Raw genomic sequence first — 21,190 nt, 5'->3', positions numbered from 1 at the left:
TATAGATCAGCATTTTAATAAGCATGATAATAAGATTGATTCTAAACCTCTCCTCTTATTTTTAACATACTGTCTTCATTTTTTATTTTTATCTAATGAAAGTTATTATTTGTAGCCTCATATGTAGCATCTAAACATCTAAAAATATCATGGTGAATGTTGGCTTCACGATTTTCAAGTTGCCCAAATATAAATATACTGATCCCTATTGTGGATGAGGCTGCCTTGTTCTTACTGTCTAATAGCCCCAAGAATAGCAACTCTTCACTTAAGGCATACAGTTTTTTAAAAGTAACCTTTTCCTTTCAGACCTCTTAAGCCATGAAAATGCAGCAACACTGAACGACGTAAAAACACTCGTCCAGCAGCTCTACACTACACTGTGCATCGAGCAGCACCAGCTCAGCAAGGAGCGGGAGCTTATCGAAAGATTAGAGGATCTCAAAGAGCAGCTGGCACCCCTGGAAAAGGTACAAATCCAAACCTCTGACTTTTCTCTTCACGGATACTTTTTTCAGAGCACATTTACCTCCATTTTAAATTTGCTTTTTTAATGTAATTGAGCTGAGTCAAACTAGTCCACTAGTTTTGGGGACTGAACTATAAAAAAGTTCCAATCAAAGCTAAGAAAAGACTTAAAAAGAAATAGTTTGGAGCCTTGATAATGGACTTAAAGCTTTGAGGTCTGAATGTCTGCCCTTACACAGGTTTACCACCTTTACAACAAAGTTAGAAATAACTGCTGATCAAGAAAGGTTCTGAGAATAGTGGGTAATGATTTTAATCAAGTTAAGAATTATATCAAATATTATACAGCTGTTTAACATGATTGTGTAGACCTACTATGCTATAGAAAACTATTCATATATTTTATGGAAAGGAAATTATAAAAGTAAGCATATTAGTATATACTATGATCCAAGTTTTAAATGTATTATGCTCATATGTATGTATTTTACATACACATGTAGAGAAAGATATGTCAATAGTGTAGCAGGATTATGACTGGTTTTTTACATTCTTGAGTATTCTAGAATGAACATGTATCATTCTTATTTTTTTATTATGCAAGTATTTTCATTTTAAGAAATTAGACTATAATATTAACAAATGGAACAAATGCTCTTTATATTGTGCTTTTTCTGATTTTTAAAAAAAATAACACATATCTCAGGGTTGTTCTCATTAAAATTAAAACCATTAGAAAGCTGTGATATAGGGGTTAATGGGAGGAAAGGAGTAACATATGTAAATACTTTCAAAAATAAAGATTAAAAACAAGAAAGTTGTGATAAACTAAATTTAAGGAACTGTTGTCAAGAGGGACAAGTTTAAAATTTTGGTATTTTCAAAACGTAAAGCATTTTTAATGCATCAACTATAATAATTATCATTCTATACTATATATTTACTACCTACCAGGAATTATGATAGTAAGTATTTTAGCTGTATTCTGTAAATCCTCAGAGCAACTCAATACTGAAATTAATGGTGATTTGCAAGGAAGGCTTAAACTCTTCCGGTCTGAATCCAGAGTCCATGCTCTGACTCACTGTGCTGGTCTGCCCCCTCCCTAGTAAACCCTTTCAGTAAAAACTGATAATAGATGAAATTTTATATGAACAGTGAGAGAACATTTGCATGCTTTCATTTCCCTCTTCTCAAAGAAAATAATCTTGTAGTTGCATGAAGAACTATTGAAACTAACTCACTCCTGTAGTTCACCATATTTTCAGCCACTTTTTGGATGAAACATAAAACACAGTGTCCTAAATAAGTATTACTCCTTCTAAATATCTTATTCAGTGAGAACTATAGGTACTATTTAGGAAGGCAAACTATATTTACTAGAACTGAGACTAACTTATATCTTGATTATGAGTCCTGTTTCTTTAGTGAACCTAGAACAGTTTAAATAAGAGTTTTATATTGATTCTATGTCAAAGTGCTTTATGATTGATCGATCGATCATGTGTGCCCCATAGGTACGACTTGAGATCAGCAGAAAAGCTGAGAAGAGAACCACTTTGGTGCTATGGGGTGGACTTGCTTACATGGCCACACAGTTTGGCATTTTGGCCCGGCTTACCTGGTGGGAATATTCCTGGGACATTATGGAGCCTGTCACCTATTTCATCACTTATGGAAGTGCCATGGCAATGTATGCGTATTTTGTAGTAACACGCCAGGTAAGAATTCTTCTGCAAGTGACTTTTTATGAGATGGTAATGAAGTTTTGGTTGTCAAATAGTTCTCTTTTCTCTCATATTCTTTCTCTTTTTTATTGTTTTTGTTTTTAAATATGTTTTTCATTGATTTCAGAGAGGAAGGGTGAAGGAGAGAGAGAGAAACATCAATGATGAGAATTATTGATCAGCTGCCTTCTACACACCCCTATACTAAAGATTGAGCCCACAACCCAGGCATGTACCCTGACAGGAATTGAACTGTGACTTCTTGATTCATAGGTCAATGCTCAACCACTGAGCCATACCAGCTGGGGTCTCATATTCTTTCTAAGGCCAGTTCCATTTAAGTACTCATTTATCCTTTACACACACACACACACACACACACACACACACACATACACGCATAGGTGTGCATGCATGCCAGTTATGTATCAGGCACTATTTTATTTTTTTTAAGTTTTTTTTAAATATATGTATACATCCTATATAATAAAAACCTAATATGCTAAGTGTCTGACCATTTGACCAGTAGCTATGATGTACACTGACCACCAGGGGGGCAGACACTCCAACCAGTAGGTTAGCTTGCTGCTGGGGTCATGCAGATCAGGACTGGGCGAGTGGTCGGACATACCTTGGAGCTCTCCCTGTGATCCCTCCCTGCGATCCCTCCCTGCGATCCCTCTCCAGCCCCGATCATGCACCAGTGGGGTCCCTCAACCTGGCCTGCACCTTCTCACAATCCAGGACCCCTCAGGTAATGTCGAAGAGCCAGTTTTACCCCAATCCCTGCAAGCCAGGCCGAGGGAACCCACTGGTTCATGAATCCGTACGCTGGGCCTCTATTCTATATATATAAAAGCTAAGTGACTAAAATGACCAGAACGACAGGAATGACAGGTCACTATGACATGCACTGTGGCCCTCCCCCGACCCAATTGTGGGCAGGGCCGACTGGCCAACCTCCTGCATTCCCTCCCCCCAGACTGGCTGGACCCCACTTATGCACAAATTCATGCACTGGGCATATAATATATAATATATATGTATTTAGAGAGAGAGGGAGAAGGATAGAGTGATAGAAACATCATTTATTGGCTGCCTCCTGCACACCCTTACTGGGAATTGAGCCCATAACTCGGGCATGTGCCCTGACAGGAATTGAACCAGTGACCTCTTGGTTCATGAGTCAATGCTTAACCACTGAGCCCCATCAGCTGGGCATAAGGCACTATTTTAAATGCTAAAGAGACAGATATAAGATATGGCTTCTGCCTAATGAAGTTCACAGACTGTAAAGAGAGCCATATAAAACATTAAATTCGGAAAAATATATTACAGTAAGTTATAGAATAAGAGGGCAAGTGAGAAGAGTGGCCAGTGATAGGATAACTTGTTCAGCTAAGTTGGTTGGCTTTTTATGTACTGTGTAATTAATTTAACAGGCAGATGGAGTAGTCCTAAGCTTTTAGTTTTTGTTGAATTCTTGAAATGGAGAATTGTTGATACCTAAACAAATAGTTAAACTAGCCCAGCCAGCATGGCGCAGTGGTTGAATGTCGACCTATGACAGTTCAATTCCAGGTTTGATTCTCAAACATGCCCAGGTTTCAGGCTTGATCCCACTGTGGGGCATGCAGGAGGCAGTCAGTCAATGATTCTCATTATTGATGTTTCTATCTCTTTTTCCCTCTCTAAAACCAATACAAAAAAATATTTTTCAATAGTTAAAGTGAACTTTGGGCTACTTCTCAGTTTTTACTGAGTTTTGTTACTATTTTAACTAGATATCTAATCATTTTATACTCTTGGTCTATTCTTTATCAACCAAGGCTCATTTATTACATATCAGTAGCTATTAAAGACACTGTTTGAATTGGTGGAATTTTTTTCTTTGAAATAACAAAAGCTCATTTCATATTTTCTCTCACTACATAACTATACCTACTTCAAATTCAACCTGCAATACTTTATTTTCTTATGAAGCTAATGAAATAGTCCATTAATTATTAATAACACTGTCTCCTTAATAAATAACTAGTTGTCACTCCTTAAGTAAATATCGGTTGCTAGAACTAATTTTTGTTGCCAATGATTTTTTTTAGTAACTTGGAAATTCATAGTGTCACTTTAGAAAGTATGAGGGATTTATTATCACTTATTATATATGTGATACCACCACAGATAACCTCCCTCAATAAAAAAGAAACATTTGAAATAGCTGAGACATATTTCTATTTCTTTAGGAAACAGAAGAAAGCTAAGAATTGTTTATCTTATATTTTTAATAGCTGCTATAGATTATAGGCATTTTTCTTCTGCTTTTAGACCAGAAATGGCCATGGGCCTGTTTATGTGTGGGGGAATGAAAGCCCAAGAATATTATTTAGCCTTTTGTCCTCCTAAACTTGTCTAGTAGAGAAGAGAGATGGTAAACCGTTCATGTATGCCATTGTTCATGTATTCTCAGAGTCTCCAGCACCTCGTTCCATGTCTGGCTCATACTATTCACTCTTGAATAGAACTTAACAGCCAGAAAAATGTATTTAATCACAGCTCTGGACAGGGCTTGCATATGTCTATCTGTCTATGTATGGGTCTTTCCCTCTCATCTCACTCATCTCCCATCTTCTCTCTTTCTCCCCCTTAGATACATACCCCTTTAATGGGGTCTTTTTATGTATTTACTGATGGAAGTCCAGACCCCTTAGCCTGCTATTGTCTTTGCTGTTGCTTTCTGTCTTTTCCAAATGTCTATCAACCCCACTGTGTACCTACCATGTTCTAAAAAGAATCAAATTATATTCTTTATTTCCCCACAAATGCCCCAAGTTGTTTAACCCCTAATTTCTTATTTCACACATTCTATCAACTGAAAAAGTTCTCCCTGTTGATCTCTACCTGTCATATTTCAAGAACTACTTAACTGCCTATCTTTCATGAACCTTTGATCTACATCCAACTTCAAATTCTTCAGAATTCCTATATGTACATTGTACCTCTCATTTCACTCATCCTGTGCTATCTTGTATTATAATTATACATATACAATTTCTTTTCCCTCTACTAGACTATGATATCTTTTGAGGCTTGGCATTTACTTTTTCAATTTTTATTGCCTAACCCTGTGCCTTATATCTTTAATAGCCTTTCTGTCCTACCCATGTTTCCCCGAAAATAAGACATCCTCCGAAAATAAGACCCAGCGCATGGAAAGATAAGACATCCCCTGAAAATAAGACCTAGTGCAACTTTGGGAGAAAAAATTAATATAAGACACTGTCTTATTTTCGGAGAAACAGGGTATTAGTTAAATACTATACTTCTGTGATTCCAAAGCATTTTTGCTGCCCCCAAGTGACAAATTGCAAAATAGCAATAGTAAATAATCTTGTCATTTGTGATTAAAAAAACTTGACCAAAAAAAATATAGATTCTCATGTTAAATATCCATATTCATAATTAATATCCATGAAGCAAAATATTGAATATTTGTTCAACATCATTTAAATTCTTCTAAACTCTTGTTATAATGAGATGCTGCATTTGTTAGCAACCTAAATGTATTCCAAAAGTATATTAAATTCCTAAGAATCTTTATGAGATGACAAGCTCCTTTAATTTGTAAAATCAAGTGGAATATTGAATTTTTACTGACCAATATTTCAGTGAAACCTGAGTCTCCATAGAATTGCCATTCTGAGCTACTTCAGCATGCGTGTAGACTGCCCGTCTAACACCCCAGCCCATGCATTTTCTTTATTTATTTCGAAGAGAAAGGTAGAGGGAAAGGGGAAAGAGAGAAACATCATTTTGTTGTTCCACTTATTTATGCAGTCATTGGTTGATTCTTGTATATGCCCTAACTGGGAATTGAACCCACAATATTAGCTTGTCAGGACAACACACTAACCAACTGAGCTACCCAGCCAGGGTGCTCCTGCATTTTCATCAAAGGGGATATTGCCTTCACGGGGAAGAAAATTGGTTCTTGAGGAGTAAAACATCTTAGATGTTTATAATATATCAACAAATATACAGTGTATTTGTGGTATGAAGCCTTTTTGGGGAATGAGGGTAATCAGGAAAAAATACCTTAAAAGGCTACTTAGGGGGACAATAATAAAATAAAATAAAGTAACTTTAAATACCCTGTGTCATCTCTATTTCAGCAACTGTCATTTATATTCTACTCAAGCAAACCACTTCAATGACTGTTTAGGACCTTCTTTCCTCGAACTGCCCTACTTGTATACCTACTTCTGACCACAGTTAATTTCTTTCTAGCCCTTTAGTTCACTCACTTTCTCCTTTGACTTCATCCAGATCTTCAGGCTTCTGATAGCTCTCTCTTAACTTTTTACTATCACCTTCCTCATGTGTTGCTTTCTTTTCTATCAAACTTAGATCATATTGCCCTTCTCTTCTTAGTATTTTACAATCCTTACCCCATTGCCTTTACAATCCTTACCATAGGTATTCTATAAATTCCTAATCTTAGCCATTCAACCTATATCCAGGCTACTGCACATGGCTAGAGAAAAGTCATGTAATAGTGTGCTCTAGGTCACTGCTTAGAGTTCCTCCCCCGATTCGCCCACAGGACTTATTCTAAGACTTTACATTAAACTCCCTATGCCAACCTTAACCTGGCCTCCTCCTTATAGGAAATTCCGATAACAGATATAAGCTTTCTAATTTCTAAATTTGTATGTTTAGCAATATTTGTACCTACTGTCACCCTATTTCCTTCGAGCTCAAATAAGAGGCAGCATTTTCCTGTCAGGGCTAGCTCCTCTGCCTGCTCTAGCCCCACTCTCCACCTCTACTTCTGTATCTTACTCTGGTTTATTGTTTGTGTCCCCTGTGTTATCAGTCATCTTCCTCTCTGGATTTCTTCCCAAGCTGTCGGCAGCTCTTCTCACTGATTATCAAATCACCAGATTTCTAGAATAGAGTCTAGTACATAGTTGCTTAGTAAATGCTTGTTACCCAAAAGAGGGAGCATAGAATGAATTTGAATAAATATAAGTTTGTGTGTATTTTTTACATTCTAAGCAAAGATAGGTAAGAACCTAATAATTGAAATTTAGATAAAAATAAAGGGCTTTCCCTTAAATTTTTAATCCAACAATTATCCCTTCATTAGTATTCATCCATTATCTGTCATTATCAATAATTGAATATTTACTTCTACTTCTAGTATGGCATACTAGGTAATCAGACCAATACTCCCATTAGGAACAATTAAAATAACTAGACAAAAGGTAAAACGCATCTGACTGTGGACACTGGAGAGCCAAAAAGATAGAAGCAATTACCAGGCAAGGACCTGAAGAAGCAGAGTGCCGGGAAAGTGAACCTGATAGGAGGCGTGCTTATTCCTCTGGAGATTTACATTAATTAAGGATGGTAAGGCTGAGAGGCCAAGAAGCTGAGCCATCTTTGATCATTTAAAGCAGGGCTGGGAACATCCGGCCCACAGGCCATAGAAGGCCTGAGAAATCATTTGGTCTGGCCCTCCAACGCATTGGGGTGAGTTAATTAAATGTTTGACCAAATATAGCAGGCTGATTTTTAAGTTGATTATTTTGTATGGCCTGAAAATGATGTTATAAATATCTGCATGGCCTTTGTCAGAGTAAAGGTTCCCCACCCCTGATCTAAAGGATCAAAGCCATAGAAATTGGTGTCCAGGGATCACTAAAGTAGGTTCCTTCAGAGACTGTAGTTCATCTTCAGTCATTTCAATCCCAAAGTTAGATTGAAGTAGTCCGGGAATTCTGGTAACACCAGAATGCTAATGCTCACAAGTTCTAGGCAGAAGCAAACAAATCATCCCTAAGCAGAGAAGCCAAGAAAAAGAAAAGCTGTAAAAATTGGAAAGAAAGAAAACTGATGTTATTAATAGATTTATACATTAAAAAATACAAAAACATGTAAAGATAACTGGTTAGAATCCCTAAGTGAGTTTCATAAGGTTACTGCATATAAGGTCAATATACATAAATCAGTTGCTTAACTATATGCCAGCAACAGTTAGAAAATGAAACTTTATAAAATATGCAACTTAAAAATACCTAGAAATAAATTGTGCAAAGACCTCTATGCAATAAAAACAAAATTAAGGAAGACTTAATGGAATAATATAACATGTTCACAGACTAGAAATGTATTACAGAAATGTCAATTAGTTCTATCTAAACTGATCTATTGATTCAGTGTAATCCCAGTCAAAATCTTAACAGATTTGAGGGTGGGAGGAAGATATTTGGATAAGCTGCTTTTAAAATATATATGGTAATGTAAAGACTAAGAAAAGCCAGGAAACTCTTGAAGCAAAACTAAGTAAACTGATTTGTTCTATCAGATATGGAAGACTAAATAGCTTTATTTATAACACTACAGTAATTAAGATAGTGGCACAAAGATAGATAAATAGTACAAAGTAATAGAAGAGAGGATGTAGAAACCAGCATAAATGAACTTTTGACTTTAAAAAGATGGCACTGCAAAGAAAGGAAAGTCATTTTTGATAAATGGTGAAAGGATAATTGAATATCCATATTAAAAATGATCCGACCCCATCCTTACACTATAAATGAAATTAATTCCAGATGGATTGTAGATCTAAATGTGAAAATTAGCCAATAAATAAAGATCCTGGAAGATAATATAGAAGAATATCTCAATTACTGTGGAAAAGGAAATTATTTCTTAAGTAGAATGAAAAATGCTAACCATAAAGGTAAGAATGATAAATTAGACTGTTAAAATGAAAAACATCTGTTATTAAAACACACCATAAAGAGGGTGAAAGACTGGGAGGTGATATTTGCTTTACATATATTGAACAAAGGATCCATATCTATAATAATAAGAGCATAATATTCTAATAAGACTGGACATCCTTCCAGGCACCCTTCCAGATGAAGCCGGCTCGAGGGCCAAGCCCCTTGCATGAATCTCATGCATCAGGCCTCTAATATGTCTCTAAGAGAAATTAAAACAATGTTCACGAAAAACTTGTATATGAGTGTTCATAGCAGCCTTATTCATAGTAGTCAAAAAGTAGTCTATTAATTGACGAATAGATGAATTGTGGTATATCCAGTCAATGGAATATTATTTGGCAATAAAAAGAAGTAGTACTGATACATTAGACAAATAGATGAACCTTGAAAAATCCAGACACAAAAGGCTAAACACTGAATAATTCCATTTATATGAAATGTCCAGAATATGCAAATCTATGGAGTTAGAAAGTAGATTAGTAGTTGCCTAGGCCTGCAGGTGTTGGGAAGATAGGAAGTGACTATTGGAGTACGGGGCCTCTTTGGGGGATGATGAAAATGTTCTAAAATTGATCATAGTAATGGTGGAGTAACTTTGTGAATATACTAAAAACCATTGAATATTATACTTTAAATGAATGAATTGTATGGTATGTGAATTATATCTTAGTAAAGCTGTTTTTTAAAGATGAGCTAGTACTTCAGCACTCACACACTAGAATTCCTATTTTAAAAACTGGTAATACCAGTATTGTCAAGGATGTAGAGTGAAGGAAACTCTCATACTCTGCTGATGGGAGTATAATTAATACAACGATTTTAGAAATCTATTTGATATCACTTCTTAAATTTGAACATATGCGTAAACAATGATCTGGGATTTCTGCTCATAAATATATCCCCAACAGAAGATACAAGTCCAGAAATGTTCTTGGCAGAATTATTCATAATAGCATAAACCTAGAAATAACTCAAAAATCTATAAGTAGTCCAATGGATAACTAAACTGTGATGTAGTCAAACAATAGAATATAACATAGCAAGGGAGATGAATAGACTACCTACAAAAGATGAATCTCATAAACATAACATTGAGTGAAAGTAGTCATATACACACTATCTGACTTCATTTTATAAAATTCAAAGAACAGGTAAAACTAAGCTGTAGAGTTCAGGGGGCTGGGGGAGGGAGATAATGCTTAAATTGAGCAGCTATAAAGAAAACCAGGAAATAATTATCATAATATTACTTTGGAGAGGAAGGAGGGTTAGTAATTGGGAAGGGGCAGGAAGGAGATTCTGGGTTGTGGGCAGTGTACTATTTTTTTTTTAAAACTGGTAATGATTAGCATGTTCAGTGTGTGATGATTCGTTGTGATGCACATTTTTAGTTTGTGTGCTCTTCCATGTGTGTTTCCCAATAAAAATGTTTATGAAATAATTAAATATTGAATACAACACATGTCAGCATATACTTTTTTCTGCCAAGGACCAGATATTTAATTAACTCACCCCTAATGCCTTGGCCAGACATTCCCCCCCTGCTTTATATGTATGTATATGTGTTGAATCTTATCAACTGTATAAATGATTACTTTGTGAAGATAGTATACTTGCGACTAATAATTTAATTTCTCCTTTATTTTGTAGGAATATGTTTATCCAGAAGCCAGAGACAGACAATACTTATTATTTTTCCATAAAGGAGCCAAAAAGTCACGTTTTGACCTAGAGAAATATAATAAACTCAAGGATGCAATTGCTCAGGTAAGTTTTCTTTTTTTAAAATTATTATTTTTTTTTATTTCTTTATTGATTATGGTGTCACATAATTGTCCTCATCCCCTCATTCCCATCCCAAACCCCTCCCCATGTATGCCCACCTCCTGTAGTCTATGACCTCTGGTTAGGCTTATATGCATGCACACAAGTCCTTTGGTTGATATCTCCCCTTTGCCCCTCCCCTTTCCTACCTCCCCTCTGAGGCCCGACAGTCTGATCGCTGCTTCTCTGTCTCCAGGTCTGTTTCTGTTCATCAATTTATGTTGTTCATTATTTCCCCTAGATGCGTTAGGTCATGTGATACAGGGAATTCCCTTATAAGGACCGAAACTGAGACAAGCCATAATGGTTATGCTGGGAGGCAAATGTATCAGTCTGTAGTGAGTTCCTTTCTGGGTCAACAGTGCTTTTGAGTCCCAGTTTCAATGTTAAACAGTTCCTTATGTGTACATGTCAGCCATGGTATTTCAGATCCGGTTGGTTGACAAATGGTGTTGATGCAGTTCCGACCCTCTCTGGTTTGGTCCTGGGCATCCTTCAGCGACACACAGCTCCTGTCTGCTAGTATGGCAAGGCGTGGTCAGCGTCTTCCATCTCAGGACTGCTTCTCTTCTGTCTTCATGGCTGGGGCACTCCTGTCAGTTTCTCTCTGTTGCAGGAATCCACATGATCTCAGAGTTGTTTTCTGAAAATATACAAACATATTCTCGACCAAAAGTTAATAAAGGGATATTTTCTATGAATTTGACCTGGGATCCCTTTTCTTTTCTTTTTTTTCTTTTTTTTTCCCCCCAAATGATTTTCCTCTGGCTTTTTTTGACACCATGTATATTTTTCATGGGTATCTTGTTGTTAGCATATCAAATGAAAGTTAATTTTCTAAAGTACAAATTTTCTAGATGTAATTTAGGTAAGTTTTCAGAAATAAAATTTAATAAATTTCAGCCCCATCTTATATGGCATTATTATTATTATTATTATTATTATTCCTCATCTGAGGATATTTCTCCATTGATTTCTAGAGAGAGTGGAAGGGAGGCAAAAGGGGCAGGGAGAGAAAGAGAGAGAGAGAGAGACATCAATGTGAGAGAGACACATCGATTGGTTGTCTCCCGAGCCTGCCCCTACCCCAGGGCTGGGGAATGCAACCGAGGTACATACCCTTGACCAAGAATCAAACTTGTGACCCATCAGTCTGCAGGATGACACTAACCACTGAGTAATGGGCCAGGGCTGGCATTATTATTATAATAATTATCTATAATCATAGTACTTCAATGGGTAAACTGAAAGAATGACCCAACCCCTTCTTCCTATATAAATTATTCCTCATCTATAGTAATAAAAGGATAATATGCTAATTAGACCAGACGTCCTTCCAGACAACCTTTCAGACAAGACCGGGGCTGGGAGGAAAGCCTGGGTCCTGGGTTCCAGAGGGAAGCCTGTGCCAGCAGCTAAGGGAAGGAAAGCCTACTCTTACATGAATTCGTGCATCAGGCCTCTAGTTTGATATAAATGACTATTTTAGCATGGATACCTCTAGGAAGTTTTATAATACAAGCAAGTAAAAGATGGTGAATCCTAGCTATCCTGTTAACACTAGTATATTGAATTTTTTAGACCTATTTTTATGTTTTCATTTTGTTTCTTTAGAGAAGTCTTTTTTTTTTTTTTTTTTTTTTTTTTTTTACTTTTTTCTCTTTTTAAATTTTTCTTCAATAATTGACACAGAAGTTTCTCACCTAAAGACTGTGGTAGCAAAGGGGCAAAAATAAAATCCACGTAAGAGAGAGAGAGATTACTAGGAATCTTTGCCAAGCGGTTGAGAAATTATTGAACTAGAAGATGCTTTTTAAAAATATATATATGTATATATATATATTTTATTGATTTTTCTACAAAGAAGAAGGGAGAGGGATAGAGAGTTAGAAACATCGATTAGCTGCCTCCTGCACACCTCCTACTGGGGATGTGCCCGCAACCAAGGTACAGACTGACCGGAATTGAACCTGGGACCCCTTAGTCTGCAGACTGATACTCTATCCACTGAGCCAAAGTGGTTAGGGCTAGAAGATGCTTTTTATTTATTTATTTATTTAAATTATTATCTGTGTACATATTTTAACATTGCCCCCCCCCCCCATACATAACCTCCCTCCCCAGAGTTTTAGAAGATGCTTTTTAAAAAGATTGATACAGCCCTAGCTGGTTTGGCTCAGTGGATAGAGTGTCGGCCTATAGACTAAATGGCCCCATGTTCGATTTTGGTCAAAGGCACATACCTGGGTTGTGGGCTTGATCCCCAAGAGGGCGGTGTGCAGGAGGCAGCCAATCAATGATTCTTTTCATCATTTATGTTTCTCTCTCTCTCTCTCTCTCTCTCTCTCTCTCTCTCTCCCTCCCTCCCTCCCTCCCTCCCTCTCTCTCCCTCTCCCCTCACTCTGTCCCTCCCTTTTCCTCTCTAAAATTAATAAAAATATATTTTTTAAAAGATTAATGTATTTTATTTTTCATAATCATTACCACTTCAGATTTCTGAGTGTGCCTTTCTCACTCTGAGATATTAGATTTTGGTGAATAAATCCTCATCTTATTTTCCATAGTCCTTAATGACTTTAGAGGGTTTTTTGTTGTTTGTTATTGTTTTATCTCCAGAAGCTCTTCCATCCTCTTCTCTGGACCTTCTCTGCCTTCTCTGTCCCTTATTGGTGATGGAGTTGTGCTTTGAATAAGCTTAACCCATCTTCCTGCGTTGGCCTGAGTGGTCTCCGGTCTTCTGTTGCTCTGGGTGGTCGGTCTCAGCTGGAGGCACTGCACCAGAATTCTCCCTGGACTTTTAAACATGCAGATGCCGAGCCCCACCCTAACCCTATTAACCCTGCTCCTCAGGAGGGAAGGTCCAGCATGTGTGAGTTTTAAAAGTGCAGCATTGACTACAAATCCTTGTTTTAAAAGTCCGTAGCTATTGAAAACCCTAAACAACTGTTGGATACACAACAAAAGTCTTTGAGGAGCGTAAATTAAACTTCTGGCTCCAGGCAAAGGTTGGTGAACGGGCTTCTCTCTGGCAGAATGCCCAGGTGCATCAGGTGCTCCCGGTGTTCTGGAGCCTGATCCTGCCCTATTGATAGGCCCCTCTGGAGGCTCTGTGACAGCTGAATCTGCCAGCCTTTGGCCTTGGTCCCCCTGTGTTGCCCTCTGTCTCTGAGGCACTCCTATTTTGAGAATAACTGAGATGATTTCTTTGACACATGGTGATGGAGGAAAGATAGTTTCCTTTTCTTAAGAGACACTGATATTGAAAGCTTCGTTAGCAAGTCTTTCTCACCTTCTGTTTCTATTTTAGGCAGAAATGGACCTGAAGAGGCTGAGAGACCCATTACAAGTTCACCTGCCCCTCCGACAAATCGGTGAAAAAAACTGATCTGCAAAGAGCCGCTGAGTCCCAGCAGAAAGAACACTTGTTTATAACTATTGCCTTTTTAATTAAAACATCACAGGTGGAAGCTGGGAGCCATGTTGGGGTGGAGGGTTTTTACCTTTAATTAAAAACAACAAGGATGTTAGGGAAGAAAGGAATGTTAAAATCTGAAGATCAAGCTTTGTGAAATATAAGCTCAAAGGGCTTAGTTAATATTGTCTTAATCAAGCATCTCAGTTCCTGGATGAAATGATAAGTTATATATTTGAGAGATTCAGAAAGAGAAAACGATGCTGGGGTGTTAGTTTCTTGCATCTTCTTTGCAGGTCAGCAAAACAGTAACACACCAGCACCCCACTCAGCTCTATTTTCTTTTTTTAATTTAACTTTTCTTATTTTTGACACAGGAGTCAATAAATATATCAGAAAAGCATATCCTCAAGATATGTGGGTGGCAAACAGCGTGAGCCCCGTCATTAGCATTCATTTTAAATTGGACCCAGCCTCTTCAAGTAAACCAGGAATCCGCCTGCTTGTGCCCCTTTTCAGACCACCCACCCTGTTGGTTTCATTAATTTTATCCATATGACCCTTGGAACCAATGTATGACTGTTTGATGATCGACACTTTGGATTATACCTTCTTAAATGTCTGTATATTCCAGTGCTCTGGATCAGTACCTAGGAATCATTGGCAACACTGCATGAAGTGTTTTTGTTTTGTTTTGTTTTGTTTTTTTACTAATTAATCTTTGAGAGGAGGCAGAATTTCCCTCCTTTAACTACCCTCCACTCTCCGTCCATAACTCAAATTGGAGGGGGATGTTCAGCTGTATTACCAAATCAGAAAGACGAAAGGTTTACAGAGTGGCTAAAAATCATGTCTGTGTAGCCATTTCAGAACCGGAATGATTCCATTGCTGTTAATCTGCTGTGTGACAGCATCCAAGGCCACCAGATGCCACCGGCTCGCCTGGAGGCTTTGTCAGTCTGGAAGGACACACACACTTGAACCCTGTTTGCGAGCCCTCCCACCTCCACCACTTCAGGAGTTGTAAATCAAGTGTGTGGACCACAAAGGGTGCGATTTATCTTTCTACAGGCATACATTTCTAGGGCTCCTTTCGGCCTCCCTTCTTCACCCAGTTTTTTCTTAAATTGAGAGAAAGAAGCATTAATCTTATACTCTGTCAAATATTTTCTACCACAGTTCCAGCTGACATGTGCACTTGGAAATCAGCGGCATCTGTCCAATATTCTGTTTTTAATTACTGTGGGGGCAGGAGGGAGAGGAAGACGGCTTGCCACACAGCTGATTGGCTTTTTTCTTTCACATGATTCATCGCTCCTCATTGTGGCAAGGGATTCCTTTCTCTCTTTCTTTCTCCTTTGGGATCATTGTGTATGAAAAGAAAAATTTTAAATGACAAACCCAGACTCCAGGTGCCTTGCAGAGGTTGAAGGCCAGCCAGGATTGCTGCTGCTGCTCCCGCCACCACCCCTTCCACTGGCATGATGGAATGAAAGGATGCATGTCTCCACTTCCCAGCCCTCCCACTTCCTTCCCCGCCGCCCCCACCCCTGCCCGTCAAACCTCTTCCTTCATTTATTTTTAAGTTGTGTGAATTATTTTTAAACCATTTATCCTGTTTGTGCACAGGGTTTTTAAGAAGACACAGCACAGCGCAATGAGCAAATCCTTTCAGGATGTGTGGGAGGCAAAGGAGGGAGGATGGATGGGGAGAAAAGTCCTTTAAACAAATAGTAAAATATCAAACATGTGTAAAATCCTGTATCATTTATGAAATATGTATAAAAAGCAATGTAACTTCTGGAACAATAAATACTTATTCAATTTTTGAACTGTAGCATCTCATTCTTTAAAGCAAAACCAAAAAATAGAAAAATAAAAAAACGTATTTTCCTGTGATTCTAGATGGGAAGATTTTTACTTCTAAAATAATTTTTTATAAAAATATCATATTGAAATCAAGATTTGTTCCTAGGACCTATATTCTTAAAACTAGACATTTCAATAATTCTTCCTGAACTAAGGTGGTCAGTCGCTTCCTCATTTCCCAGTGCCACCCAAGGTTAAGTGAGCTGACCGGCCACAGTAAAAAAAAAGCCAGTGGCAGCACAGAGATTACCGTCACCATCTCCTGATTAGCAGGAAAATCGTATCAGGCCACTAGATTGCCCAGGTGGTCTCCTAGACTCCAGGAAGTTGTTCAAGATGGATCAGGATTAAATATTCATTATTTTAAGAGTTTGTATCAAATTTATAGTGATCACCAAACAAGAAAGTGCCACTTGCTGCCTAGTCCATCAAAGGCATATCAAAAAGCACATATTAAATAAAAAAATTAAAATCGTGATCTTATCAGTGGATTCAGAAAAAAGCATTTGGCAAGATACAATACTAATTTATGATTAAAACACAGTGGGTATAGAAGGAAAGTATCTCAAGATTATACAGGCCATATATGACAAACACCCAGCTCAAGCTTTTCTCTAAGATCAGGAAGAAGACAAAGATGGCCACTCTGACCACTCTTATTCACTATAGTCCTGAAAGTCCTAGCCAGAGCAGTCAGGCAACAACAAAAAATAAAAGGCATCCAAATTTGGAATAAAAAAGTAAAACTCACTGTTTGCAGATGACATGATTCTACAGGGCTCCACCAAAAGACTATTAAAAACAATAAATTGCGGGATATAAAATCAACATGCAAAAATCAGTTGTGTTCCTATATACTAAAATGAAATATCGGGGGGGGGGGGGGGGGAAATGAAAACAATTGTTTTCAATTGAAACAAATACCTAGGAATAAACTTCAAGGAAGCAAATAACCTATACACTGAAAACTATATGACATTGTTGGAAGAAATTGAAGAAGATTCAAAGAAATGGAAAGATACTCTATCTTCATGGATTGGAAGAATTAACAGTTAAAAATACTATATTACCAAAAGCAATAAACTGATCTAGTGAAGTCTCCATCAAAATTCCAATGGCATTTTTTTCAAAGAAACAGAACAAAAAACCCTCAAATTTGTGTTGAACCACTAAAGAGCCAAAGCAATCCTGAGAACAAAGAACAAAGCATAGACATCACACTCTCTGGCTTCAAATTATGCCACAAAGCTACAATAATCAAACAGTATGATATTGGAAGGAAAACAGACGCAGACCATCCTATATAATAAAAGTGTAATATGTTAAGTGTCTGACTGTTCATTCGACTGTTTGTTCGACCATTCATTCGACTGTTCCACCAGTTGCCTGTGATGCACACTGGTCACAAGGAGGCAGATGCTCCAGCCAGTAGGTTAGCTTGCTGCTGGGGTCTGGCTGATTGGGACTGAGCAAGACAGTCCAGACATGCCCTGGAGCCCTCTCTGGTCCCTCCCTGGCCGGTCAGCCCCTATCAGCCTCGATCACCAGCCAGGCCAAGGGACTTCACTGGTGCACGAATTCTTGCACCAGGCCTCTAGTAGAATATAATCAAAAGTCCATAAATAAACTCACACATATATAGGCTGCTTTTTTTTTTTTTTTTTTTAACCAAGAAGCCAAGGCATACAAAGGAAAAGGAAAGCCTTTTCAATAAATGGTGTTGGAAAAATTGGAAAGCCACATACAAAAGAATGCAACTAGATTGCTATCTGACACCACGCACAAAAGTTAACTCAAAATGGATTAAGGACTTGAATATAAGACCTAAAACACATGTGTCAAACACAAGGCCCTCGGGCCAAATCCGTCCCGCCAGGCCTTGCAATGTGGCCCGCACCGCGCTGTCATCACTGCACTCCGCTGCGTTTCCATCACAATGACAGTTTATGACTGTTCAGTAAACCATTTGGCCCGCGATTTAGGCTGGATTTTAGATTTTGGCCCCTTCTCTGATTGAGTTCGACACCCCTAACCTAAAACAATAAAATACGTAGAAGAAAACATAGGCACTAAATTTATGGACTTTGGTCTCAGAGGGATTTTTGTGAACTTGACTCCAAAAGCAAGGGAAATAAAAGCAAAACTTAAATGAATGGAACTACATAAAACTAAAAAGCTTCAACACTGCAATCAACAAACAAAAAGACAGCCAATCAAAAGGAAGAAGACATTTACAAATGATACTTCTAATTATGGGCTAATATCTAAAATATATAAGTAACTCATACAACTCAACAAAAAACAAATCAAATTTAAAATTGTCAAAGGACCTGAATAGACACTTCTCTAAAGATGATATATAGAGGGCCAATAGATGTATGGAAAGATACTCAATGTCACTAATCAGAGAAAATTAAAACCACAGTGAGATATCATTTCACACCCGTTAGAATGGCTATCAATAAATCAACAAACAAGTGTTGGAGAGGATGTGAAGAAAAAGGAGCCTTCGTACACTGCTGGTGAGAGTGTAAATTGGTACAACCTCTATGGAAAACAGTAGGGAAGTTCTTTAAAAAATAAAGACTAGAGCCACCATGTGACCCAGCAATCCCTCTCCTGGGTATCTACTCCCAATATTGAAAACACTTACAGTATTTGATATCTGTACCCCAGTGTTCATTGCAGCATTATTCACAATAGCCAAGACATGGAAAGAACTAAATGTCCTTTGACAGATGATTGGATAAAGACGATGTGGTACATATATATAATAAAAAACTAAGCCATAAAAAAATGATGAAATATTGCCATTTCAATGGATGGATCTTGAGAGTATAATGCCAAGTGAAATAAGTCATGTGGAAAAGGACAAGAAGCTATGATTTCACTCATGTGGGACCTAAAAGAAAGCAACAAATGAGTAAACAAAACAAGCTCATAGACTCAACAGTGTGGTCGTTACCAGAGGGAAAGGTGGGTGGGAGAAGGATGACGAGGGTAAAGTGGGTCAGCTGTATGGTGACTAAAGGACACCAGACTCTGGGTGGTACGCACACAATGCCATGTACAGATTTGTATTATAGAATTGTACACTGGATGTGTATAATGTTACTAACCACTGACACTCCCATTAAAGTTAAAGGGGGGGAAAGTATGTGGTAAATGTCTGACTGCATTTAGTGTGGCGAGGGATATCAAAGAACCTCCTTAGCGATCCTTAGGCCTGCCTCCTGGCAGCTCACAGCCACCTCACTAACACGGGCATCCCAGGACGTTTATAAAGTGTGGGACCATGAAAGATAGAAAATGTGAAGCTCTGGTTTGCATTCAACAAATAATGTCTGCATTTCCCATGACATTCTGTTAGGCTTTCGTGTGTTTTCAGTGGAGATAGTGGAGAGTGTTAAATCCATTAGTGAGTGTAGGGAATGCTGTTTTGCTAAGAGATCATGGACTTTCGGAGCTGGAAAAGGAAAAGGATTCTCCGAGTATGATCCCTGCAGCAGCAGCTTGGCATTCCTTGTAAGAAAAGCAAGTGCTCTGGTCTCTACGGAATTTCAAACGAGGAGGGGGACCAGAAGTAACTGGCCCTCCTGGTGATTCTGATGCCAGCCACTGATTTAATCAAACCATTGCTTTAAAGAGAAGGAAACTGAGGCAGAGAGAGCAGCTATGTCAGAACCACCATTCAATCCTGCATCAAACACAACCGAGTGCCTGAAGGGCTGGTCAGTGTGGTGAGTATGGCTAATGTCTCATGTGCTGTTGCATCTTCCTTGCCAGGGTGTAGCTGATTACAAGAGCAAATGCAGATGGATCAAGTTTTTACAATGTATCTGGAAAGATTTCACATAAAAGTGAAAAATGATTTTGGAACTCAGTTTCACCAAAACTGTTAAGGGCTGTCATTCGTTTTTATCATAGCTAACAATCTTTAATTTGTTGCTCTCCTCTATGTCCAAACTTTTTGTCTCCAAAATGTTGTTATATCGTTAGGATAAATGTTAATCTTATTGTATCCTACTGAGTATAAATGACTCACTATAAAGTTTCATTTTATTTCAGGTTTTATAAGAGTCATCCACTGAGCAATCCCTCCTCCTCAAAACTCCTGTGACTGTGCTCTTGGGTGTCCTTCTGTAAATCTCTACCTCTCAGTCTCTGCCCACATCTCTGATGTTGGGCTTGTCCAAGGTTCCACCTTGGACCCCATTTTCCATGGATGTTCTCATCCCCTCCGCTCCCCCAATGTCTGTTCCTCTTCTATGCTGGTGGCTCTCAAACCGTTATTCTAGCTCAGCTCTATCCTGAATAGCAGATTGCTTTCCCCACCTCCTACCTGATCTATTTCTAGCACTCCTCCTGTGCTTTCCATGCCTTCAGCATCACCAGCGTATTTTTGTTTTTAATTTATAATAGCCCAGACTTTAGAAAAATATGAAAAAGGGAGGCTAAAAGACATCCCACGAAGTAGTCGGCCCAATCTAGACCGTGAGTCGTTCTATAAGGCAAATGACGGGGTTTCTGCAACAATGGGGGTGTGGTGGGGGGAACCATTATAGATGGAAAAAACTTATGGACACGAGCATGGCTCTTGTTTGAATCCTGACTGACTCAAACCAGCAATTACAAGAAATTTTTGAAACACTTGGGAAATTTTAAATAGGGGATGGGTATTAGATACTAAGGGATGATTACTAGTGTTTTGAAGCTGTACTAGAGACATTACAATCATGTCAAGGGGAAAGGTCCTGTGTTAGAAATGCATGCTGGTATGAATGAAATAGGAATGGCAGTGTTAGTAATTGCAGCGGGGTTTTCATTCTTGTTTACTTTTCTATATATTTGAAATTTTTCATCATAAAAAGTCAAAATGAAAGGGTATTTCAACTGAACAGGAGAAACAATAGGAATAAGTTGGGGGGGGGGGGGGGGGAGGGACATCTTGCCACCCTGGGAATGCTTGTTTACAGAACCAACAGCTATCTGGTGAGAGTCCTTGACTCCAGCCGTCCATCCGGGCAGCAGACCCGGTTTATCTCAGGCAGACGGCCTCTGTTCCTCCGCAGCTGCGTGAGCACAGGGTGGATGGCTCC

At 38.3% G+C, this 21,190-nt stretch overlaps 1 protein-coding gene across 5 annotated transcripts in view; it reads left to right on the top strand.

The window, feature by feature from the left end:
* MCU (mitochondrial calcium uniporter) overlaps positions 1–16,054 on the top strand; it is a 170,404-nt gene extending 154,350 nt beyond the window's left edge. For 4 of the 5 annotated variants that reach the window (XM_036437793.2, XM_036437792.2, XM_036437795.2 and 1 more), the window contains 4 exons: positions 310–470; positions 1,986–2,189; positions 10,637–10,753; positions 14,118–16,054. In XM_036437793.2, coding sequence (XP_036293686.1) covers positions 310–470; positions 1,986–2,189; positions 10,637–10,753; positions 14,118–14,195 — 560 coding nt within the window. In that variant the 3' untranslated portion in view covers positions 14,196–16,054. The remainder of the gene's footprint in view (positions 1–309; positions 471–1,985; positions 2,190–10,636; positions 10,754–14,117) is intronic. The other variant, XM_036437796.2, reaches the window with a different exon arrangement.
* Positions 16,055–21,190: the final 5,136 nt, after the last annotated feature.

The sequence above is a fragment of the Pipistrellus kuhlii genome, unplaced genomic scaffold (assembly GCF_014108245.1).
Source record: "Pipistrellus kuhlii isolate mPipKuh1 unplaced genomic scaffold, mPipKuh1.p scaffold_m20_p_15, whole genome shotgun sequence".
In the NCBI taxonomy this organism is placed as follows: Eukaryota; Metazoa; Chordata; class Mammalia; order Chiroptera; family Vespertilionidae; genus Pipistrellus; species Pipistrellus kuhlii.
Note: the sequence above shows the minus strand (reverse complement) of the source record. Positions and strands in the feature narration are given on the sequence as shown.